This window comes from Toxorhynchites rutilus, chromosome 2, assembly GCF_029784135.1.
Source record: "Toxorhynchites rutilus septentrionalis strain SRP chromosome 2, ASM2978413v1, whole genome shotgun sequence".
Classification (NCBI taxonomy): Eukaryota; Metazoa; Arthropoda; class Insecta; order Diptera; family Culicidae; genus Toxorhynchites; species Toxorhynchites rutilus.
In genome coordinates this window covers 84561823-84588345 of record NC_073745.1, presented here as the reverse complement: position 1 = coordinate 84588345, position 26523 = coordinate 84561823, and the positions used below count along the sequence as shown (strand labels likewise).

The 26523-nt window shown below is 40.2% G+C and overlaps 4 protein-coding genes across 5 annotated transcripts; 2 read left to right on the top strand and 2 right to left on the bottom strand.

Annotated features, from left to right (window-relative positions):
* Nucleotides 1-3449: 3449 nt before the first annotated feature.
* On the top strand, nucleotides 3450-16102 carry LOC129769966 (zinc finger protein 501-like). Of its 2 annotated transcripts, none has more exons than XM_055772511.1 (12): nucleotides 3450-3586; nucleotides 3708-4255; nucleotides 4307-4390; nucleotides 4447-4530; nucleotides 4587-4670; nucleotides 4725-4808; nucleotides 4876-4959; nucleotides 15352-15435; nucleotides 15487-15570; nucleotides 15624-15704; nucleotides 15758-15841; nucleotides 15897-16102. In XM_055772511.1, the coding sequence occupies exons 1-12, from the start codon at nucleotides 3564-3566 to the stop codon at nucleotides 16079-16081; spliced, it is 1509 nt and encodes a 502-aa protein (XP_055628486.1). In that variant the 5' UTR covers nucleotides 3450-3563; the 3' UTR covers nucleotides 16082-16102. The 2 variants fall into 2 exon arrangements, with proteins under 2 accessions (XP_055628486.1, XP_055628487.1); XM_055772512.1 differs by having other exon boundaries at nucleotides 3506-3645.
* On the top strand, nucleotides 7382-11937 carry LOC129769969 (uncharacterized). The gene is made up of 3 exons (XM_055772514.1): nucleotides 7382-7900; nucleotides 7960-8102; nucleotides 8425-11937. Exons 1-3 carry the CDS (start codon nucleotides 7513-7515, stop codon nucleotides 8581-8583), a joined length of 690 nt encoding a protein of 229 aa, XP_055628489.1. The 5' UTR covers nucleotides 7382-7512; the 3' UTR covers nucleotides 8584-11937.
* On the bottom strand, nucleotides 8617-10355 carry LOC129769968 (putative nuclease HARBI1). The gene is made up of 2 exons (XM_055772513.1): nucleotides 9817-10355; nucleotides 8617-9744 (listed from the first exon to the last, which is right to left on the bottom strand). The coding sequence occupies exons 1-2, from the start codon at nucleotides 10084-10086 to the stop codon at nucleotides 8947-8949; spliced, it is 1068 nt and encodes a 355-aa protein (XP_055628488.1). The 5' UTR covers nucleotides 10087-10355; the 3' UTR covers nucleotides 8617-8946.
* Nucleotides 16103-24296: 8194 nt separating the features above from the next.
* Nucleotides 24297-26189, bottom strand: LOC129765891 (uncharacterized). The gene has a single exon (XM_055766328.1). It carries the CDS (start codon nucleotides 26187-26189, stop codon nucleotides 24297-24299), a length of 1893 nt encoding a protein of 630 aa, XP_055622303.1.
* Between the last annotated feature and the right edge of the window lie 334 nt (nucleotides 26190-26523).

The following is a 26523-nucleotide window of genomic DNA, read 5'->3' as shown; positions in this document are numbered from 1 at the left end:
GTTGAAACTTTTGGATATTGGGTTCAATTCCCAATCAGTCAAGGATCTTCCCGGGTTGGAAATTTTGTTGACATGCCTTGGAAAAAACTTTGGGCCTGAAGTTGAGACTATGACTAAGTCAATGTCAATATGGATAGGAACATTGTTTGTTTTTTCGCAGTTTATGCCTATTTTTAATTTTCTATTGATATATATTTATGCCTGCAACAGAGCCAGTTCGCTTTGTTTTTGTTTTTATAATACTGGCTTCTTGATACGTTTGAAAATAAATATTATCTATAAGATAAATCATCCTGCTCAAACCTTTGTAGGGGTATGAGGCGGGCCATCATCATCATCAGCATCAACGAATTCATTTTCGTCCCACGATTACATATTGCATGGCCAATAGGAGATACCTATCCCACGACTTCCATGGCCGACGAATTCATTTTCGTCCCACGATAACATCTTGCATGGCCAATAGGTAACACCTATCCCACAACATTCATGGCCAACGAAATCTTATACGTCCCACGATTACGTTTTGCATGGCCGATAGGAGATACCTATCCCACGACTTCCATGGCCGACGAATTCATTTTCGTCCCACGATAATATATTGGATGGCCAATAGGTAATACCTATCCCACGACTTCCATGGCCAACGAAATAATATTCGTCCCACGATTACATTTGTATGGCAGATAGGAGATTCCTATCCCACGACTTCCATGGCCGACGAATTCATTTTCGTCCCACGATAACATATTGCATGGCCAATAGGTAATACCTATCCCACGACTTCCATGGCCAACGAAGTCTCATTCGTCCCACGATTACAATTGTATCATGTCCCACATTTTCAACATGGCCGAAATTCTATTTAATGCATGGCCAATAGGCGAAACCTATCCCACGACTTTCATGGCCGACGAATTAATTTTTCGTCCCACGATTTCAGTGAAATTACATGTCCCACGATTTCATCATGGTCAACATTATCACTTTTCAATTGCGTGGCTGATGGATTTTTCACATCCCACGACTTATATGGCTGACGAAAGAAAGATCTTTCGCCACACAACCAAGCAATTGCAAAGTTTTCCTTTTGCATTCTATTCAATTTGCTACTTTATACTCACATAAAAAAACTGCTACCGACTGCGCCATTGGCGATCTAACGTACAAATCTACACCTAGACGGCGCTGCGGTGAAAGTGATGATGGTTTTAATTTTTGCTATGTGAGCTTATGGAAGGTTTGTAGTTCTTTCCATAAATTACAATGTTATAATCATAAAAGATTATTTGATTGCGATGAGTTTGTAAGAAATTTAATGCTGCGCAATTTTATATATAACATGTTATTTATTTACCTCTTTCAGTAGTGAAAACTATAAAAATGTTGACAATGGTTGAATTAAAGAAGGAAATTCGAGAGCACAATCAAACACAAGTAGAAAAATGTACGATTCCTGCATGTGAGAACTGTCGTGTTTCCGTTTTGGAATCGTTAAAATTAAGCGACCGTTTCTTTTAACTTTACTCTAGAGACTCACGTTCCATCGAACTAGTGATATGCATCAGCCAAAGAGATATCCGGTAATTGCTCATTTTTCGTATACTCTTTCGGACCAATGGTGCCAATGTTTCCCAATTTTCTTATTTATACTTCTCATGCATCTGTATTATTGTAAAAGACATTTGGCAACGCTGGTTCTTTTCGCTCTTATATTATTTTCCTCTCCTTGTTTGTGGAGGAATATTCTCACGTCTTGCTCGTGTGTATGCGTAGTCCATGAATTAACTTTCACACAGAGCCAAAGCTTTACCATAGACCATGAGCAGATGAAACACAAGAATTTTATAATCGATTTATATTTACATATACATATACCTATTTTAATTATTTAAGAATTTCTTCTCTTATCTTCATCTCATCTCCTACAAGAACTACCTTGGAAAGCCCGGAAGTAAAATATACGTGATTTGTTTTTGAGTTTTAGGTTACATTAGCATTTTTCTACTTGTGTTTGATTGTGCTCTCGAATTTCCTTCTGTAATTCAACTATTGTCAACATTTTTATAGTTTCACTACTGAAAGAGGTAAATAAATAACATGTTATATATAAAATTGCGCAGAATTAAATTTCTTACAAACTCATCGCAATCAAATAATCTTTTATGGTTATAACATTGTAATTTATGGAAAGAACTACAAACCTTCCATAAGCTCACATGGCAAAATTTAAAACCATCACTTTCACCGCAGCGCCGCCTAGGTGTAGATTTGTACGTTAGATCGCCAATAGTAGAGAAAATTTCGTGGCATCCCTGGTTTATTTATTTGTTCTTGGCTGAAGTTGTCAATTAAAACAGAGACATCAAACTATACACAAAAAACAGGAAGTGGGTTATATCTATGGTATAACCGCAAGGGTGACGTAGGACTATCGTTAATTTAGAGATCATTTGTATGAAGTTGAATCTGAATTCATTCTGATTGAATGAATATTTGGAGAACTTCGAAAACGAGAGCGTTACGTTGGAGGCACAAGGTTTTATGCATCCAATATTGGATACGGAAATATCCTACTGATGGGGAAGAATAATCTTCAGAAGCTATCCTGTTGATTGCGATTGATTGAAAAATCACAAAACCTAATGTATTTGGTCACAGTGTTACATGGATAGAAAACATTAAAATAAACTCTTTCATATGAATGTAATGTAAAATGGCAGATTATTTTCAGTAACGATTAGATATTTCCACATTTTCCTCGATACTGGAAGCCCACCAGTGGTTAATGCTAACTCGATAACCATTTGTTAATAGCACTTGATTGAAACATATTTGGTCACAGTGTTACATGGATAGAAAACATTCAAATAAACTCCTTCACATGAATGTATTTTTATATTCCTAGAGGAACTGGCAGATTATTTTCCGGATCTTTCTCGATCCAAACGGAAAGAATTCCGTGCGTGTATGTGTGTGTGTGTAGCGGCTGCTTCGAGATCTTCCCGGGGAACCGTTTGTAGCATCACTCTCCTCCTGATGGATTCCCTTCTGGCCTAAGGTGCACAAACAGGCTCTTGGTGACACCGTTCATCCGCGCTTTCATGATAAATGAAGAGCTTCACCACAACAGCGACAACATGCTCCAATCGCTGTTCAATTAGAACTGAGTGGATTTCCGAGCGGCGCTCGCTTATACACCGATTGGTGATTTCAATAGCCTATTTTGAAAGCAAATTTAAGACTATTGAAACAAGTTTTTGGATCAGAAAGTAACAAGTATAGAACGCGTAGACATTTTATCTTTCGAATGAAGTGTTTATCATACCATTTCGTTCAGTTGTTTAGGAGCTATTAACACTCAAAATCTCGGTCTCCGGCGTAACGCTTTCGTTTTCGAAACTTTGATTTTACACCCCGGTATAGAAATGAAAGACGTAGTCCTACGTCAAAAAAGTTTGTTTTGTTTTGCTTCTGAAACATGAGAAAGTCGAAAAGTGTTTGCAATTAGACAGATTTGTACTTTGAATTTATTCGAATAAATAAGATTTCGCTAAAGTGAGATGGCGTTTGTTAGCAACAACCTGTACGTTTATTGTGATGCTTTTTCATAATTTTCCGCAACTTGAATAATATTCCACTTTTGTACATAAATTGCAAAACAAAACATCGTGACTTTGATTATTGACCACCTTCCATTTCAACAGTGACCAGTGCAGCTTTTGTACTGATGTATGCAATAAAGAACTTCGCCACGCGCTGGTCCCCACTCAACATCAAGAGCAGAAGCTGAAAACTATCCTACAAAAATTGGGCAGTTCCACTTTCCAATTAACCAGCTATCCTACGTGTGATAAATGCCACCAAGAGTTCACAATCGTCCATAATATTCCCGAGAGCTGCTTCCAAATTTTGCCCACCGCCAAACCGGCTAACATCAAGGTGGAGCCAGAGTTAATGATAGATGACCACGAGCTATCGGATAATAATAACACTTTCGAGATAGACTCAATGGCGAACTTTACGCCAAGTGAACAGGAAACCAAAATGCACATCAAAGGAGAACAAGGAGAGGTATTCTCCATCAACATAATGGACGAAAGCGACGATGATATATCACTGATTCCGGTTGCTAGAACAAATACACAAAGAAAAAGCGATCTGGGTGCTTTGCAGAAGAAAGTTAACTCACCTTCAGTCCGTCATAAACATGGGAAAGGCTTGACGGATGAAGACCACGTGCAGTTACACTCGGGTGAGAACATGGTGTTATTTTCTCTGAACATTCACTGATAATCTATTTCAGGGAAGAAACCGCTCAAATGTGAGAAGTGTGGAGAAATATTTAGAACAAAATACAGATTCAAACAGCACATACGAATTCATACAGGTAGGTTGAAAAAGGTTATATTCATTGGACAATTTAGTAGCATCATTTTTTTACAGATGAACGTCCCTTTTCTTGTCCACATTGTTCAAAAGAGTTTAAATGTCACACATCGCTCAAATATCATATTCTTGCTCACACTGGTTAGTAAATATTTTTTTGCTATAATGAACAATTCAGCAGGGTAATTCCTTTGCAGATAATCCTTCCTATTCCTGCCCACATTGTCCGAAAGCGTTTTGGAATCCTTCAACGCTCAAAATTCACATTCGTACTCATACAGGTTGGTAAATACGTTTTATTGCAATCAACTATTCATCAGGACATTTTTTTTCAGATGAACGTCCCTTTGCTTGTCCCCGCTGTTCGAGTGCGTTCAGGGATCGTGGAATGTTAAAGCGGCACATTCGAAGTCATACGGGTTGGTAAAAATGTTTTCCTACAGTAAATAATTCAACAAATGTCTCAACAGGATAATTACTTCGCAGGTGAACGTCCCTATTCGTGTCAACATTGTCCCAAAGCATTTACGAATTCTGCAGGGTTAATACAGCACACCCGAATTCATACGGGTTAGTAAATATGTTTCACTGTAATCAACTATTCACCACATTTTTTGACGTAGGACTACGTTTTTGATTTCTATATAGAAGGGGTTAGTCTACGCGAAAAATGAAGGGATTTCAAATGCATATTACGCAAAATCGTTATTGCGATATATTATACTATACGAGGTATGGCTATTAAATAACGAGACTGGTTACGAAAAAGGGTTATACTTTAAAAATTACGGTACAACGATATGCTTCCCTTCAATATACTCCCTCTGGCTCCTCACACACCTTTCCATACGTTTTTTCCATTGTTCCAAGCAGTGCTGAAACTCTTTTTTTGTGATGGCGTTCAAAAGCCGCGTCGCTTTTTCCTTCGTCTCTTCTACGGACTGAAATTGGGTACCTTTCAACACGGATTTGATCTTGGGGAATAGGAAAAAGTCACATGGGGCTAGATCTGGCGAGTACGGGGCATGTTCGAGCACTGAAATGCCCTTATCGGCTAAAAATTGCTTCACCGACAGCGCGTTATGAGCAGGCGCGTTGTTGTTCGTGTTTCTCGTCACACATGATTTCCGACGCGCACTACAAACCACGTTCCATTCAAACCACTGCTGCTTGCAAACTACTATAGTGACAAAAACGTGTTTTCGTACGTTTATAGCAGACACTTCAAGTTACCGAACGCACTATTCGTTTTTCCCATCACACCTCTAGGGCGCCCTCCAGGCGCGCTGTCTCGTTATTTAATAGGTATGCCTCGGTATACCTCGTATACCATTAGATAGGAAATTTTTCAGTATTTTTTTCCATTATAACAAAAACACTGATTTTAGTAAACCAAGTAAATAATTTAGCGAATGTATCCAAGGTAGAGGCAGGCAAATAGTTCACGAACGGTACGAAAAAACTAGTTCGCCGAAAAGATTGAACGAACTTAAAAAAAAAGCTTGGAGAAAACTAAAAAGATAACGATATTGTCATTCACAAGCAAAATGCATGTAACGCGTGACTTATTTTGTTAATGTATGCTTCATTTTTTGAATTTGAAATTTGGTTCTCGAGAAGGCTTTAAATTTTCAATTTCATGTATTTTTTCAATTCAAGTGTAATATTTCTATACTTTCTGTTTATCAGAAGTTTATCAGAAAAAAAACCCACAGGAAGCTGAGACATTAAAAGGAGGAAGATGGCGACACTCTATTATCCCCAAAATTCCACTTGTCCATTTGACTTTACTTAAAAATAAACAACACCCGTTGGGATCAATTCACTACAGAATCCTTACAAACTTCACAAGGGAGCACTCACGGGCATGAGCCGAAAATATTCACGTTCACGACACTAGAAAACGGCGAATTTCAGCCTGCCTTGTATTGATAATCTACTGCTCAAGCGAGAGTCGATAAATATGAAACAACACTATCATTGAACACCACTGGAATGAACATCAACATCAACTTGCCATGAAGTTATTTTTTCATTTGCATCTTCATTTTCGTCATGATATTCGTAACGTAGTAATTGAAGATCATTGCGTGTTAGTGAAAATCAAATCATAAAATTCAACGCCAATAATTGAGAGCGAAATCGATTAATGGTAAAGCATGGCCATTCATAACTCAACATTCTTGTTTTTGGCGACTTCGGCAATAGAATTGTATGGACAACTCTTGCTATGTTTTATGAATTTACTCCCGATTGGCTGGAAATGGCATACACCCCCTATTATATGGGCAATGGGTGAACGAAAAACGAACATAATCTTGTTTTGATTTCCGGTTTAATGATACGCTCAACACCAAACAACGGTCAACGCTCAACGAAAACTAATGTTGCCTTTCCGGATTCCTGGTCCTTTTTTTGTTCTAAATATGGAAATCAAACATGTTTTCAACAAAAAAAATCACTGGAAGCGATGAAGATCAACTTACCTTTCGTGATAATCACATGAAATTATTGGCAGTAATGAAAGTGCCTGAATGCAGGCTTTCCGAAATTCGTTCATACTGTTTTCGTTCCATATACCAGACAATGTTCACGCATCTCGACTCATGTTTTATACTCATTATGACAAATGTGGTGTTGAGTTTCAACAGAAGAGAATTCATGCGACACTGGGAAAAAGCTCATTCTTTCATTCGTAAATAAATTTTGATAACTTGTGGCACTGGTCATGAGATATCTAATCACCCGTCAATATAATTAACACGAGTCTCCACAGACAATAAGCCATATGAATAAAAATTAGCTTTTACTCACAAACTTGCTACTTTGAGCAAAGTAAACTGTTTGAGTGTTTACTCATATTGATATGAATAAAGATATGCTTTACTCGGAGTAAGTTCGAATTCGAAAATAGCTTTCACTCTGTCAAAACGATCGGTTTGGTTTGTTGTCAATGGAGTTGTTTGTTTATTTTTGTAGCGTTGGAAATTTATTCTGCTTGTGGTGTCGTTCGTTGCGAAATAAAAGCATGGATCTGGACGGTAACAACGATTTTGAAGAAATAAACGCCGAGTATATCGAGAGCGAATACGGTAAATTAGATTGATTAGCATAAAGTCATTTATGATATATTTTTTCATATACATTCCAGATACTGACAAAGATGAAGATAAATCTCGCTGGGGAGCAAGTGAAACAAGCGGAGATGAAATATTCGTCAGAGTTTTGAAACTTTATGGAAAGGTTCTTTTGGAGAAAAGTCAAGTTCCTGAAGTGAAACGTAAAAAGAAAACTGCGCTAAAAGTGGTAGAAGAACAGCTTCTGATTCAGTACGGGATTTCGATGTCTGGAAAACAGATAAGCAAGAAAGTGCAAAATTTGAAGGCGAGAATCAAAGAAAAGACGGATACCAAAGCGACTGGAAACAAAAAAATCACATTAAAAAGTCACGAAACAGATTTTTTTAACATTATGGGTGGAATAGAAAATCCCAGCGTGTCCAAAAGATGTTGTAAGTATGCTGCATAATTATACTTTTATGTAAATGATGAAAGTAACTTCTTTGTTTAGATGGCGTTTCATTTGGGTCGACAACTTCACTTGCTGGTCCGTCAATTTCTGAAGATTCTACATTATATGATGTCGAAAACATGGATGAAACGGATCCAATTCCAAGTACTGAGGAACATTTGAACGATACTCTGTCGACGAAGGTAATACATTTTTAAGAATTACTATTGTGTATCAAATGCACACGAGGGAACGTCCATTAATTACATTCCTATAAATCACCCATTGTAATTCCTCCTTCCCCAATTCGTCCTATGATACTTTTTGTATGGGTCTTTGGGAGCATTCAAATATCTCTATTCAATAGAGAGAGGAGCGGGATGTTGAGGGTCACATTATTTTCAATGAAATAGGTATACAAAAATGTATTATGTGCGGGAGGGAACGGCCACACTAGAATATTTTCTGGAGTACAGTTTGTGTATTTGTTTTTAACTATATTTGATTAAATTGTTTTTTTTGCAGATCAGAACTAACGTTACACAGCGAGCTATATTGGAGCAACAACTGAAACTGATAAAGGCACAGCAAGATTATACAGCTCAACTAAAAGTCCAACAGGATGAGAGACATAAAAAAGAAATGGAGCTGCTGGCACTGAAAAAAGAAGTAGCTCTACTTTAATTTAAAATGTTGAGAAACAATAATTATGTGGAATTGAGTAATGAATAAGTAAATAAGTGCGTATGTGTGTGCGTGTGTGTGGACGAGTAATGTAAACGGATATTTAAAAAAATGAGAATACACATTACACTTGTTACGAATATCAAAAATACATGTTTATATTATAAAAACGAACGTAGTTAATACTATGTTATTCAATACTTAAGGTATTCATATATTCTTAAAGAAAAACTGAAAATATTTTAATTGCATAGTCTTCTGATGAAACATCGATAGAAATTTAAAGTTTCAATGATTTTACATGGTTTCCAATTGTAATCGAGTTACATTCCACAGTTATTACCGGTTTTTGTTTCTTACGCTCTAATTTCTGGCTAATAGAAACGAAGCTATAGCATCACGACGTTGTTTCCCACGTTGCAGTACTGTGTTTGCAGCCGTGTCAGAAATTTCGAACAAACTTTGATTTATTTCGCAATTGGTCGAATCTGAATATGGTTCGAAGTCAGTATCATTAACATATTTTGCAACATTATGCAAAACGAAGCAAGCTGCAATCATTCTTGGAATACGCTCAGTGCTCACGCGTACCTTAGATTGCAGAATAGGGAATCTTTGTTTTATTTGACCAAAACATCTTTCAATAATAACTCTTTCTTGAGTATGTATCTTATTGTACTGTTTTTGGCCAGCAGTTACTGGGTTTCGATACGGGGTCATCGTCCACGGTGCTAAAGGGTATGCTTCATCAGCCAACAGTAGAGCACCGGATCCGTTTTGCTGCATAATTTTCAATATTTCGGAGTTCCGCCATATACGAGCGTCATGAACGGAACCAGCCCATTTACAGTCAATGCTTGTAAAAATCTCTTTGGCATTGCAAGTCGCTTGTACGTTGAAAGAATGGAGCCCTTTTCTATTAATGAACTCATCCTTGTAGATATTGGGTCTTTTTATCAGGATATGGGTACAATCTATAGCCCCGATTGCACCGGGCATTCGATGTTTGGACAACCAGACTTTCTTTTCATGTTCCAGTTCTTGTGTCGTCTGTGGAAAACGAATCCAATCGTTGGCTTTGATAACAATTGCCTTGCACACAGCCCATATAGTTTTGCATACCGTTGTTTGGTGGATACCCAGATCCTCTCCAACTCCAACCTGAAACATATTTGGGTTTTAAAGATTAATGACAATAATTAATATCTTATCTATTATTTATAATTAGATTACCTGAAATCCGGGGTCTCCCAAGTAACGCAAGAAACATTTCATTCGCTGGATGTCCCCGAGAGCTCCACCTCTAGTTTCATTGTCGTTTCCTAAAAAAATTTGTGCTAAATGATCAACGTTTTCGCGGGAGAATCTGTATAGTTGCTTGAAATTGTCATCGTCACCTATGCGTCTCCCTTTGTATATTTTTGTTGCGCGATTTCTCGTATAAATACCATCAACATCGACAACTGGTTGAAATGGTAGATTAAAAAAATCCCCAGAGTACATATTGATGTATGCCTTATAAACTTAAATTTTACGTAATTCTCCAAACGATCCCTTGCGAAGTGCGGTCTGAGTCTGCTTAGAGGCACACTCAAAGTTTTCGGAGTGTTTACTTGACTGTTACGGTTTTATTCATACGAATTGTGATGTTCGAAAAGTAAACACTCAATTCTCGTTTTTTTATCATACGGATGTGAGTAAAAGCTTGAGTGAATGCTTTGACAGGCGAATTTGAGTGAAGTCAAGTAAAGCACTCATTTTATTCATATGACCTAATGTTCCAGACAAGGATACTATTGGCGAGGCAAGGTGGCTATTTAAACTTAAGTTTAAAATGCCCTGTGAGATGATGGCTTCTTCTCGTATTCAGCTAAATTAAATAAACTAAAGAAAAAAGGCTACCGAACGATTGATATTTTTATAGGGACGGATTTTTTTGTACATTTATGAACATCGATACAAGAAAATCGAGTGTTTCGTGTTGTTGTTGGAATATCTATCTATCTGATTTATTGAAAAGTTTACTATTACAAATAGACAGGATTAATAATTAATGATTTCGGATTCTCTCTGCCACTACAACTCTTACAAACCGTTTAAAGTTAAGTTCAGTCGTATAACAAATGGTTCTTCTAGAGCAGCTATACGCGGCCACCGGGCTCATTTGGTTGGCCCGCCTGGCCCGTTACCATTTTGTATATGTAACAATCATGAAAACTGCATTATCTAAGGAACATGAGATGAGAATAATGGAGATTGACACATTACACATTAGATAGTTTTCTAGTTAAGGGGTACTAGTAGATTAAATATCTATTAAATACATTTAATCCAATCATTAGCGCTATTCTTGTTGACGTTAGTGAAAGAAAATGGAAATATGGATATAAAAATTTGAATTGAAAACATTACCGAATTTGACGTAGAACTACGTCTTTCAGGAAAGGTGCCGAATCAGAAAGCGTCACGTTTTTGTGAAATAAAGTTAACGTTAATAACTATTTTCACTGTGAACGAATTCTCATGATTTGCATATCAATCGAATCGGAAATTCTCTAAGATTTGTGTGATATGCTATACACTACAATTCGCTAATCTCTAAACGGTTTAAATTCATGAAAACTGGAAGAACTTTCTTTTTCCCATACATTTGTTCTGCCGATTTGTGTGCTAACCCTACCCGTATTTCGAATGCTTATGACTCGAACATTTCTTAACAGATCGGAAAGATGTTTGCATCAATTGATGGGAAATATTTCTACGCGTCTATCACAATTAATAAAATGTTATTTTTCATGAGATGAACAATTGAATAACTGTAAAATGACAAGCGTTATCTAAACGTCCTAACTGCCAAGGGTTGATTGGCCCGATTTACGGTTTCCCCAACGCAGACTTCAAAATCGATGTACCTGTGGAAATCCGCTTCGCAAATATACATGCAAGTAGGGGTTATTTTTGTTCCCACCTTCCCTAACACGGACTTCAAAATCAATGTGCCTGGGGGAATCCGCTTTGTCAAAACATGTAAGTCGGGGAATTTTTTCCCCCCGAGTTGTGTTTCGCTAACACGGACTTCAAAATTGATGTGCCTGGGGGAATCAATACAATGATCGTTTGGAATTGTTCCGTTCACATATTTTGGTAGTCCTAGGCATCATCTCATACGTACTAGGACGTTCATCAAATTTATTTGTAACGAAGAACATAATCTATTACAAAACTTCGATTCATTCTGAAATAATATTCTAAGTGGTAAACAAGTGGAATGCATAATATAATTGCGTAGTTCTACGTCGAAAATATGCGGTCGTGTCCTAGATACAACCCCTTACAATTTTTTGACATAAGACTATAAGACTTTTTCATGAAATAGTTTTAACGTTGATAATTATTTTAGTTCTGGAGACGAATGAACTGAAAAAGTTTAAAGCCTTCAGCCAAAAGAAGAAGATTTTAGCTCTGAACGAATTTTGATGGCATGTGTTCCAATAGGATCGGTAATTCTCTGAAAATTGTCGGTACGTTATACATTACGCCGTATTCTATTGTTAATAAACAAGCCATTCGTGATTTAAAATTACAGTATTCACAATTCATCAATCACCTAGCGACCAAACAGTGAGAAAGTACCTGGCGAACATGGACATACATGTCAGGAAGTGGAAGTCCCGTCCACTGGTCTCGGAGCTGCAAGCAATGACGCAGCGGCTGAATAGGATGAACCTATCTCACCCTAGATGGCAACGGCAGGCAGGGCACTTCGTATTTTACTTCCCCTACGAAGGAAGTGAGCTTCGAAGCGTAGTTTATTTCACACACCAAGTTCCCCAAGAAGGTGCTGCTGTGGCTGAAAATCAGCGAGAAGGAGATGCTCTTCTTTTGCTCCGGACTGCCGTGAACGAGGAAATTTATAGTACGAAGTGCCTGCCGGAAGTTGCGTCGTTCATCAAGAAATATTACCCTCCTTTTCTTCCTTTGCTTTGTCCCCTTGCTATAAATAGTAGAATAAGTTGAAATGTAAATACACTACAGATATACGAATAGATTTAAGAATTGAGTTACAATTTCCTTATATTCCATCCTTCTCCTAAAATATGTCACCCTTCTATATATATATATATATATATATATATATATATATATATATATATTAGGCTGTTAAAAAAATCCTGCGGTATTTCGAGGTGTCGTTGTAAGCGCGTAGTTCTTGTTGTATTCATTGAGTCATACTATAGCTTGTTGGAAAGGTATTTTTGCGCGCTATAATATAGTCCTTGACAGTGTTTTGTTTGGTTAAGTCGTTCGTGAGTTATAGTGTCGCTAATATGGAGCAAAATAAAGAGAAAATCCGACATATTTTACAGTACTACTATGACAAAGGCAAAAATGCATCTCAAGCTGCCAATAAAATTTGTGCAGTTTATGGACCCGATACAGTTTCCATTTCCACCGCACAACGATGGTTTCAACGTTTTCGTTCTGGTGTAGAGGTCGTCGAAGATGCGCCACGCTCCGGAAGGCCTGTCGTCGAAAATTGCGACAAAATCGCAATTAGCCGAGAAAGACCGGCATAGTAGCTGCCGTAGCATCGGCCAAGTTGACGCAAAAAAACATCTCTGACCGTATCGACGCATGTGAATCGCTGCTGAATCGCAACAAAATCGACCCGTTTCTGAAGCGGATGGTGAGTGGCGATGAAAAGTGGGTCACTTACGACAACGTGAAGCGCAAACGGTCCTGGTCGAAGCCTGCTGAAGCGGCCCAGACGGTGGCCAAGCCCTCATTAACGGACAGGAAGGTTCTGCTGTGTGTTTGGTGGAATTGTCAAGGAATAATCTATTATGAGCTGCTTCCCTATGACCAAACGCTCAATTCGGACCTGTACTGCCAACAACTGGACCGCTTGAAGAAGAGGCTCATGAAGAAGAGGCCATCTTTGATAAACAGAGGCCGCATTGTCTTTCATCAGGACAACGCCAGGCCACACACTTCTTTGGTGACGCGCCAGAAGCTCCGGGAGCTCGGATGGGAGGTTCTTTTGCATCCGCCGTATAGTCCGGACCTTGCACCAAGTGACTACCACCTGTTTTTGTCCATGGCGAACGAGCAAAGTAGTCAGAAGTTAGCCACAAAAGAGGCCTGTGAAAATTGGCTATCCTTGTTTTTTGCCAATAAGGAAGCGAGCTTCTATAACAGGGGTATTATGAAGTTGGCATCTCGTTGGGAACAAGTCATCGAACAAAACGGCGCATATTTGACTTAAAACAGAACTAATTTTATGAACAAATGAAAATTCAAAAAAAAATACCGCAGGACTTTTATATATATATATATATATATATATATATATATATATATATATATATATATATATATATATATATATATATATATATATATATATAGTTTTAAAATTATATTTAAGAATTCGGCTCCTTTAAACTTAAGTAACAGAGCCTGTAAACGTAAACCTGTAAACGAATTATTAAAGAAAATCAAGAAATACCATAAGGGTGAAGACGCGGTGTTCTGGCCGGATCTGGCGTCGGCCCACTACTCGAAGCGATCGTTAGAGTAGATGGAGCGGCTGAATATCGACGTGGTACCCAAGTCGGTGAATCCGCCCAACGTCCCCCAGCTGCGTCCCATCTAGAATTTCTGGGCAAACCTGAAGCGTAAGATCTACTCTAACAATTTTGTCGCGAAAACTGAGAAGGAATTGATAAATAAAATGAAGAAAGAACTCGAAAATATGTCTACACGTATGTTTTCGTCCGCCATATCGAATGTTCCGGTTAACTGCCGGAAGGCCGTTCGCAAGGGCGTAGATTCTTTTGCAAGTAAGCTAATATACGAGGGTCGTTCAAAAAATAAGTTTCGGTGTCTTTGAAATCGCGGAAAAATAAAGTTAGGACAAACAACAAGGTGATTTTCGTAATCTAGGTTTTATTTTTTATTTTTCTACATAATTGCCGTAACGTTCGAGGCATTTTTCATAGCGTAGCACGAGTTTTTCTATTCCGAGTGCGAAGTGCGTAGTGCAACTTTTCGAAGTACGATGTAACTGCGTCACGAATTTCTTCAGTGTTATCGAATCGTTGACCGCCGAACGCCTGTTTCATCGCCGGGAATAAGTGATAGGCGATAGGCTAGGGGCGAGGTCTGGGGAGTAAGGAGGATGCTCGAACACAGTCCATGTGAATGTTGTAAATGGCTCTTGAGTTACGCGAGCGGAATGGGGCCGCGCATTATCGTGGATGAGGAACACTTCTTTCGTCAATAAACCTGGCCTTTTGTCCTTAATCGGTCCAAAACTTCACAATAGTACGGTGATGAAATAGGCGTTCGGCGGTCAACGATTCGATAACACTGAAGAAATTGGTGACGCGGTTACATAGTACTTCAAAAAGTTGGACGCTACGCACTTCGTACTTGGAATAGAAAAACTCGTGCCACGCTATAAAAAATGCCTCGAACGACGATTATGTAGAAAAATAGAAAATAAAACGTAGATTACAAATTCACCTTGCTTTTTGTCTTAACTTTATTTTTCCGCAGTTTCTGAGGCACTGAAACTTATTTTTCGAACGACCCTCGTAAATACCTTCCATGGGAAATTTATCAAATTCAATTATCTGTCTTAGTTTTTTTAACACTATCCGAAAAAAGTCCATTTTTTAATGCAAACGTTACAAAATCTTCTTAAAGTTCTACGTCAAATTTCCGTCCGTGCCTCTAGGCTCAAACCCTTCTTTTTTATTACAGGTGAACGCCCCCATTCGTGTCCACATTGTCCCAAAGCATTTATAAATTCCTCACTGCTTCGAAGACACATTCGATCTCATACGGGTTGGTTAATTTGTTCCACTGTAATGAATCATTCATTAGGATTTTTTTCAGGTGAACGTCCCTTTCCTTGTCCACATTGTTCGAAAGCGTTTATGGATCCTGCAACGCTAAAGCGGCACACTCGACTTCATACGGGTTGGTAAACATGTTTCACTGCAGTGAACCATTCCCCAGTTTTTTTTTTGCAGGACGTCCCTTTGCGTGTCCACTTTGTCCCAAAGCATATGCGCATTCTTGGCCGCTTCAAAAGCACATTCGAACTCATACGGGTTGGAAAATTTGTTTTACTGTAATGAATCATTCACCACGATTTTGTTTTCAGGTGAACGACCATTTCCTTGTCCACATTGCTCAATCGCGTTTACGGATACTTACACGCTAAAGCGGCACATTCGAGTTCATACGGGTTGGTAAAAATGTTACCTTACAATGATTAGTTCAATAGGATAATTCCTCCGCAGGTGAACGGCCCTATCCGTGTCCACATTGTCCCAAAGCATTCAAGAATTCTTCGGGGCAAAGAAGACACATAAATACACACGGTAGTGATACAAGCGGCTTGGAGCAGGAATCGGAGGTGATCGTGAAGGAAGAAATAACTGCTGATGCTGAAGAATCCATGTCGTCGCAAGCGAATGAAAAATAAACTGAGTGAATTAGTGCATAGGATGAATTCAGAAATTTACCAAAAATGGTTGAAATAACAAAAAAGAAAGCAAATAGTTCGGGGTGTTCACATGCTTCTGATATGGAGATCTCTGACTCTGATATAAATGACACTCCATTAGTTGTTCAAACGGGAGCTGGAAAATCGCTCAAGCGCATCTCTACTTCGGAGATTTTTCTTCCGAAGAAGAGTCATCCCATCAAAACCCCTATAAAAAACCGCAAACATCTCTTTTCAACACCCCTAACCATCCACTTTAACGCAAGCCTCGATCCCGTATTCATCATCTGTTGCTTTCGATCTCTTCGTTTCCGCACCATGCTCTCATCATTCAATATTCGTCCTCGTCTTTCTCCACCGTCGCTTCCGCCCCACGTGTCGACGTCTATCCTGCACCTGGAACTAACTCGTGGGTTGTATTCCTTAGACCAAAACCAAATGGTAAAGCATTAAGAGTCATGCAGATCATGATAGTTCTGGACTGATATACCTCCGTAACTGAAATTTCGAAGCCTCAACTGAAGGTAGGTTTAGAATTCCCGTAAACGTGAACGCGGATAAACACTTTTTTGTTAATAATTCATCAGTCCATATATAAAACGCGAGGAAAACACCTTGAAACGAAGGGAATAAACATTTTCTAGTTGAAAAACATGATTAAACACAATTCATATTGATAAAAGTGGATTCATTCAATATTTCACAACGATTCTGAATTTCCACCGTGGAATCGAGATGGTGAACTCACCATAGTTCACCGACTTCGGTGAACGTGAACGTGAAAACAGTGGTGAATATAGACGTCAAAATATTTCCCCGTTCATGTTCACGTTCGAATGTCCCAAGGCAATCTGAAAATTATTTCACCATGAACTGTAAAAGGATATGTTTAGCAATTTTAAGTTTTCAATGAAAATTTAGATATGGATGCAATTTCATTCAATCGGATCTCTGCGCAGGTTGAAAAATTTCGTTGCTTTGGGTTTATTCGTGAACAACTGTATATTTTATCCGAATTACTTTATTGAAGATCGATGTTTATTTACTCATGTTTACAGCCGAACTTTTAATATGAACGTGAACAGGAGCAAAATCATTCTATTCACCACGATTTTTTGAGTTGTTTGTTCGCAATGTAGTTCACCGTGAAATAATCGTACTATTCCACCACCTGTTCAAGTTCACGTTCACGGGAACTCTAAACCAGGCTTAAACAAACTGTGAGTTGTCGCGGCTGAATGGAAGCACGTAAACGAGATTGTTGTCGACCAGAAATTTAACCTAGAAAACCGTGTGTATGGGTTGGTAAATGACTCGACTAAGCATACCATCGGTACTTCGCGTACCTGCGGGCATTAAATTCGTGGTTCTTAGCTTCCTGTCCAGTAACTCCTATCCCTACCTCCCTTTGGTGCCGTACGGGTAACCATAGTGAAGATGACAGGGAAGGGGGCCTATCCGAGCGTCTGTTCACCATGGAGGTGCGGCTCAAAAACGTCTGATCCCCATGTCAGGGGCGGCTGTGTACGCCGGTCCTCCGATGAGACAGGGGGTTTGTGCAGGACTTGCAAGCCATCCGTAAAAATGAAACGCACAAGAAAATTCCCAAAGAAATTCGAGTCAGGACAATCGGACTAGACCCACGCAAAGAACACGGATTAGAGATTGGAAACTCGGAACATGGAACTGCAAGTCTCTCAATTTTCTTGCGAGTACCCGAATTCTTTCGAAAATATTGAGAGCTCGCAATTTCAACATCGTAGCGCTGCAGGAGGTGTGCAGGAAAGGTTCGATGGCCCGATCGTTCCAATGTGAGTATACCAGAAATGCAGTAGATGCAAGAACGGTTGATTGGCCGGTGGCCGATCAACGAAAGAATGTGCAGATTGAGGATGCGGGGCCACTTCTTCAATATCAGCATTGTTAACGTCCGCAGCCCTCATCTAGCTCCCGTGCTCCCGTGGCCGATTGGTTAGCGTCATGCCTAATATGCCGGGGGTCCGGGTTCGATTCCCGTTCTGGTCGAGGGAACTTTTCGTCAACAAAATTTCTTCCAACTTGCACTGTGGTCACGACTATTCTAGAGCTTGCCACTCAGAATGCATTTAAGGCGTGATATTTGGCATATAAATCTCAACTAAGTACTAATGAAAAATACTCAAGTAATACTATGTTGAGACGGCGAAGTTAGTGCCATTTAAGAAGAAGAAGAAGAAGCCCTCATCTAGCTAGCACTGATGACGTCAAGGAAGAATTTTACGCCCAGCTAGAGCGTGAATACGATCGCTGCCCAAAACATGACATCAAAATCGTCATCGGTGATTTGAACGCTCAGGTTAGCCAAGAGGAGAAGTACAGATCGGTAATTGGTAGGTTCAGCGCCCATCAGAGAACCAACGAAAACGGCCTAAGACTTATCGACTTCGCTGCCTTCAAGAACATGGCCATAGGTAGCACGTTCTTCCAGCATAGCCTCCAATACCGTTACACCTGGAGATCACCACAGCAAACAGAAACACAAATTAACCCGTTGTGATCGACGGTCGGCACTTCTCAGGTATAATCGACGTCAGAACCTATCGTGGTGCTAACATCGATTCAGACCACTACCTAGTGATGGTCAAACTGCGTTCTAAACTTTCAGTCGTCAATAACATAAGACACCAGCGCTCACCACGGTACCACCTACGACGACTATAGGAGCCGAACGTGGCTGCAACATACTCGCAGCGTCTTGAAGCTGCGTTACCGAGGGTAGACGAACTGGATGCAGCTCCCCTCGATGAATGCTGGAACACTTTAAAAGCAGCAATTAGCAACACAGCAGATATCGTCATCGGGTATGCACAACGAGGACAACGGAACGAATGGTTTGACGACGAGTGCCGAGTGCTTCTGATCGAGAAGGATGCAGCACAAAACATGGACGATGCTTGAAGAGGACTCACAAGCGCTTGGTGTTTTCGAACATCAAGTGCTCAGAACAATATACGGTTGTATACAGGAAAACGGAGTTTGGAGAAGGAGAATGAACCACGAACTGGCGCAACTCTACGGCGAACCCAGCATCCAAAAAGTCACCAAGGCTGGACGAGTGCGATGGGCAGGGCATGTTCTGAAATTTCCGGACAGCAGCCGTGCAAAGATGGTGTTCGCATCGAATCCGGTAGGAACAAGAAGAAGAGGAGCCCAGCGAGCGAGGTGGTTGGACCTGGTAGAGCAGGACTTGGCAAGAATTGGTGCAGCCGGGAGTTGGAGAACTGCAGCCATGTATCGTGTTTATTGGCGAAAAGTTGTGAATCATTTTTTTTTCTCTATTATGTGACTTTCAACTCATTTCGGATGGTTCGTCACTTTTACTTTCATTTTTTTGGAAGAATGTCGGGAGTGAGAATTGAACTCGTGATCTCTGCGTGAAAGGTATGGATGTTACCACTACGCCAGATCGCCTCCGGGTTGTGAATCAGATCTGTTCTCTGAATGGGATGTTGAATCATCGTAAATAAATAAAAATCGTGTTTACGTTCCTCTCGCGAATTTAAAATTGAGGGTGTAATTTCTTAAATTGGACTGACGATGGGCTGCCTGCCGGAAAAAAACAAACTGTCTAGTTGTGTCGTACAGTTGCAAAATCGGCCATCTCAAAAAAAAAAAATACAGGAAAGACGATTTCCTGTAGCGTCATACCAGAATGTGGTAGAAAATGAATAGGATTTGACCGATTTAGTAGCGTATTATGATTTCGAACGCGTGTTTTGTAGACAATCGCCAATAAGCCAATAAGTGGAAGAATGGGCCCTATTATAGGAACCGTGTCGACAAAAATTTTGCTCGTTAGCTCTATTTTACTTTTATAGATACCGAGACTAGTCGATAGCTTCAACCGAGTGAAAGATATCGATGCAACCATATTTTTTCGAATTGTTTGGTTTGCTTGTTGCATATCTTTAGAAAATCACAGTGGAACCCCGATTATCCGCTAGCGGATGATCCGCGGTGCGATTTATTCGCGATAGCAAGTTTCATAGTAAATCTATAGACCTTCTCGGAATTTGTCACTGAGTGGTAGACTCATGCTCTTTTGTTTTGGTCATGGCTTTCACATTATCTGATCACTGGGGTACACGACCTTACAGATGGGTAGTTTAATGATTTCAGTATTGATAAAACATAGTTTTCAGGCTGAAATATCTTTTTTAGCGCTTGCACCACATTTTTAGTCTTTGATGGCATTCGTGATTTTTGTTGTTCGTGGTAATCTTGTCAGACTGTTCCGCGGATAATCGGGTTCTACTGTATTATGTTTTGATTTACGTCCCTATTTTCCTTTCGGAAACATTTTAGAAACGCCTGAATGTACACAATTTGCAACACATGAAATTATAGCTCGGTAAGAGATTATCTTGAATTACAAAATACGAAATTTTGCTTGATGTGATTGTATTGAATTCTCGATTCGATTCATAAAGTAGAGTTCAATGTATCTAAATTTGATCAGTCTCTGGAGAAACTCACGTCGTTTTTGCAGTGTTGGTAAGTGGATCAGTGCGCAGCGTTTTTCATATTAGGTCAGATAATGGTCGCTGCGCCACGGAAAATGACGAAGTGCTCATCGGACGAAAGTTTTCTTCGTACGTTTCAGACGAGCGATGTGAATAGCGTGATATGGCGCCCAAATAGTGACTCCGTATTCCAATATACTGTAATTTTGAGCAGTTGCCAACTTATGTACGAAGTTCAAAAAAAGTAGAAGGGTCTGAGCCTAGGGGCACGAACGTAAGTTTGTAAGTTGTGGGACTGTGAATGTTAGGAACAATTGTTTTTTTATGTAATGTAAATTTACAACCAGATGGCGCATGGAGTAAAATGATGATGTTTGTTTTTTTGACGTAGTACTACGTCTTTCATTTCTATACCGGGGTGTAAAATCAAAGTTTCGAAAACGAAAGCGTTACGCCGGAGACCGAGATTTTGAGCGTTAATAGCTCCTAAACAACTGAACGAAATGGTATGATAAACACTTCATTCGAAAGATAAAATGTCTACGCATTATATACTTGTTACTTTTTCATCCAAAAACTTGTTTCAATAGTCTTAAAATTGCTTTCAAAACAGGCTATTGAAATCACCAATCGGTATATAAGCGAGCGCCGCTCGTTTTGTGATTTTTCAATCAATCGCAATTGACAGGAAAGCTTCTGAATATTATTTTCCCCATCAGTAGATAATTTGGAGTCGAATCTAAGGAGAGCGTGCTATATTAGCTTAGCATATAATCAACGGCCCTTTTCAGGGTTCCAAATTTGATGTATTAGAGTTCAGAAAAGTTTTTTACAGGCCAAACTGGAAGGAGTATGTTCGTTTGGATACCATTCAGCATCGAGAAAATTCCGGAAAGATCTAATCGTTGCTGAAAAATAATCTGCCAGTTCCCTGGGAATTGAAAAATACATTCATGTGAAAGGGTCTATTTTAATGTTTTCTAACCTATAACACTGCGACCAAATATTTTTTTATCAAATGCTATTAACAGGTGGTTATCGAATTAGTATTAACCAATGGTGGACTTCGAGTATGGAGGAAAATCTGGAAAGAACTAATCGTTGCTGGAAAATAATCTGCCAGTTCCCTGGGAATTGAAAAATACATTCATGCGAAAGAGTTTATTTTAATGTTTTCTATCCATGTAACACTGTGACCAAATATTTTTCAATCAAGTGCTATTAACAGGTGGTTATCGAGTTAGCATTAACCACTGGTGGGCTTCGAGTATCGAGGAAAATCTGGAAGGAACTAATCGTTGCTGAAAAATACTCTGTCAGTTCCCCTGGGAATTGAAAAATACATTGATGCGAAAGAGTTTATTCTAATGTTTTCTATCCATATAACACTGCAACCAAATACATTTGGTTTTGTGATTTTTCAATCAATCGGAATTAACAGGAAAGCTTCTGAAAATTATTCTTCCTCATCGATAGAAAATTTTCGTATCCAATATTGTATGCCGCCGCTACGGAAAATGTTTCGTATCGCGAAAATTATATAATTTTCAATCGATTGCTCAGTCGCTGAAAGTTTCAAACTCAGAGAGTTCATTCCCCTCTAGTTTGCCTTCCAAATTGCCATCGTAAACCACACCTTCTCTCGATTCAATCACGTACAAAAAGCATACTTAAGCGATATTCTGGTGGTGAAACGCATTCATTTTTCGTGAGGACATCGACAAGACAACATCGTTACTGAGCGAGCTGAACGAGGGCGAGGGCGAGGGATCGAGGGATTCATTACCTGGTCTGACTTGACCTGAAACGCATTCATTCATTCCCTTAGAATTGAAAATTTCGTTCAAGCGAAATAGTTTATTATGTTTTCTATCCATATAATACTGCGACCAAATTCATTTGGTTTTGTGATTTTTCAATCAAGTGCGATCAACGTAAGACCACGTCTTTCGGCAATTTATTAGAGGTGCAATGAATCCTAAAAAGGAATTCCCGTTCTACGCGCACTGGCAAACGATGTTTGCTCAAAAATTTCTCAAACGAGAAATTTGAAAACAATTTCTCGCAAAAAATATGTAGACTGATTTGATGCAACAGTTATTCTGTCTATTGGAAATGGAATACAAATCATATCACAATACAAGCAATGTATTATGTATTAGACAACTTTCGTGTGATTGCTTTTTTTGCTGAATATTGTGCCTTCAACATAACGCTCTCGTTTTCGAAGTCCCCCAGATATTCATATATTCATTCATCCAGAATTGATTCAGAAGCAACTAAAAACGAATGATCACTAAATCAAAGATAGTCCTACGTCACCCTTGCGGTTATACCACAGATATAACCCACTTTCTGTTTTTGGTTTGAAATTCGCTTGATTTTTTTAGAAAAATCAGATTTTTCTTCAAACATCCCGGTTTCAAGTATCCTTTCTAATTCAGGGAAAATAACACCTCCCACTTTTATCACACTTGATCTATAGTACAATTTTGCCGGAAACAATAATCATCTATACGGCTAGAATTATGTAGCCTCCATATCCCCCGTGGTGGCCAACGTTACACTGAATGATTTTGGTATCACCATTTTTATATCTTTTTTTATTTATCATATAACATAATGAAATAAAAAGTACACCTTGTGAAAATCAATGTGATTGTGGAAAACATCCTAAAGATCTATGCTGACACAATGAAATGCTTATTATTATTATTATTATGTTTGGTCTCTCGAAGAGTAAATGGTTTTACAAATACAGTTACATGAGACAGTGGAAAACGAACATCACATCAATACTTTCGAATTTAAAAATCAGTATGAAACGAAATCTCTCATGATAGGGCTCGGGGACGGGCAGCGCTCTTGCAGCACTTCTTGCACTTCCTCGTAGCCGTATTTTTCCAATAAAAATATATCAGTCCGACGTATGTGACGTTGCTAGAGAGTAGCAAAGGAACAGTATGTGTGTTCATTACGAGGATTAAGATGATACTCACACGGACTGTACTCAGGCTCACCGCAGCACCTGCCGCCGGAGGCTCATCAGTTGAAGTCGGGACCTCTCCGGACAGGGATGCTACAGGGAAGGTACTCATTTAAATTTCCCAGAACAAACCGGCATCCTTCAAAAACGACAGAAGAACCTCCTCACGAACAGAGTCATTGCTGAGGACATCCCTTATTGATGTTGAAAGCTGATAATGTTCTCGCAGGTCATGATATTCCAGGCAATTGATTAACATATGTTCGACTGTTAGGCTAGGCGCAAATTGAGAAGCGTATAGCGCTCGTAAGCGAACGCGAGACTACCAACACGACTCATACGTGCCACAAACGTAGCGTGGTGGAGCGCATATTAAGTCGCAGTTTGGTGTAAATAGCATGCCACTCGCATACAATGACTGATTAACACAGAGTTGCGCGATATATTTATTTACTAACACAATCACCCGACCAGTACAGCCATACAGTGTCAAACCCACGGCGCTATATGATTGTTCACCAACACAACTACCACAACCGGCATGACCAGCACGAGAAACTGTGGTTCAGCCACAGCGTCGCGCTAGTCGTGTCTCACGAGCGCTCCACCATCTCGCGTCATCTGGCCAATTTGCGCCGTTCTATCTGTTTCATTAGCCACAAAAACAGGCGCTATATCGCGCCAAGTTACTCGCGCTATATGCGTCTCAATTTGCGCCTTGCCTTAATCTGGTGTCGCATGTTGTGCAAATTGGTGGATCACATCTGGTGATCGTGTGAGCATGGGTCACCCTTGTGTGTCTGGCACGCAACCTGGACAGGACCCTTTGTTCCCGTCTGTTGTCCCTATCGTTCCATCGAGTCAAATCGCCTTTAACTTTACTTAACAACCCGGTGGAGCTTCTCCAGTGTCGCGTAAAGTGAACGATAGCTTCGTTTTTAAAGTTTTTGAAGATGTCAGCCGCAGGAACGGTGTCCGTCGCGAATGCCTGTGCCGACCTACCAGCTGCCGCCAGCGTGTCCGCCCGCTCGTTGCCATGAATATTGCTGTGACCGGGGACCCAACACAAAGTTGTCATCGGTGTGCAGTTTATTTCTATTGCCTGAATGAATGGGTGCCGTGATTTTCCCGCTTCCAGAGCTGAGAGCACCGAAAGCGAGTCGGCAAAAACGACCACTGGAATATGGGCTGGGACACGGCAAACAGCATGTGCTATGGCCGTGGCTTCCGCCAAAAAAACCGAGCACAATTTCGGCATTTTAAGACATAAGCCCCTTCCGATGCCGCTGACTCCAATGCCGACTGAATCGTTGCACTTGGATCCGTCGGTGAACACTCGCATGTGGTGGAGGAATCTTGTGTTCACCAGTTCCGCGAACTTCGCTGTTGCCACGCTAGAGCTGGGGTTTGCTCCTAGTGTTGATGCCAAGCTGGTGTCGATATTGATTCTTCTCTCGAACCACACGCGGTGTAACCGGGCAAGCTTCGGAAAATCAGTTCCAACGAAACTGCGATAAATCTCTTTAGTCACCTGGAGCAACACACAATCGTTCCCTGTGGTTTTTTCAAGATAACTGAGAGCACGTTTGATGATGGTAACTGCAACGATCCAGCGGAAAGGGAGAACCCCTGCCTCCACACAAGCATCTGTTGCCGGGGTACCGGGCAAAAGATTTGAGCAGAGCCTCACCGATCTGTTGTAGAGTGGAGCAAGTACACTTATCAAGCCGCTTCTATTGGTGCACGTTGCTTCCACCCCGTAGAATATGCGGCTATTGATGAGAGCTCTGCTGATATTCAGCCCGGTATGCCTGTTCCATCTGGGATGACGCGAGCTGATGGTGCGTAGTAGTCTTAGGCGGCTTTCGCATTCTTGTTTAGTTCTGCGGAAGTGCGGTGCGAAGGAGAATTTCCGGTCGATGGTCACACCAAGTATCTTAGGTTCACGCCTGAACGGAATGTTGACGCTTCCCAGTTTCACCGGAACACCAGTTGCCACATGGTGTGAGTTGCAACAGTGCGTTATCGCGCACTTCTCTGCAGCAATTGAGAAACCGACTGATTCAGCCCAGCGTCCAATCGCGTTTACCGCGGTTTGTATTTTCCTACGGACTAGACGAATGCTTCTTCCAGACACAGCAATGACGATATCATCCGCATACACAAAGACGTACACATCCCTTGGTAGACAATGGAACACGGAGTTGACACTAACCAGGAACAGTGTAACAGCAAGCGCTGAGCCCTGAGGAACACCATTCACTTCCACAAACTCGTCGGATTGACATCCTCCAATCCCTACTCTGAACTTGCGGTCAGCTAGGTAATCCTGCAGAAAAAGCCCAAGTCTACCTTTAATGCCCCAATCGCGTAGCTGACGAAGGACTCCCGCACGCCAGACGGAATTGTACGCCTTTGCAATATCCAGGATGGCAATGTCGACGTGCTGGCCTGAATCGATGGCGCACCAGATCGTGTCGCTAAGTGATCCAAGATAAACACTAGTACCAAAACCCTGCCGAAAAGCAAACTGCCGATTGTCTAAATATTTGCCGTCTTCCAGGAACTGCATCAGTCTACGATTCACCATACGCTCCATAATTTCTCCTACACAAGGTAGTAGACTAATGGGGCGGAAATCGCTTGGAGACCTTGTCTGCGTTTTCTTGGGAATGGGAATGACTAATGCCGTTTTCCACGTCGTTGGAATTATACCGTTGTTCCAAATTTGGTTGTACAGGTCCAGAAGCACCCTCTTTCCTTCAATCGGTAGATGTTTTAATAGGTGTTAGCTGACGTTGTCCATCCCCGGTGAACTGCCTTTGGCCGTCGAAAGGGCGTAATGAAGTTCAGCTCCAGCAAACGGCCTGTTGTGATGGGAAACTGTCGTTCTACGCTTTGTTTACGTGCTATAAAGCGCGCAGGGAGTGCTG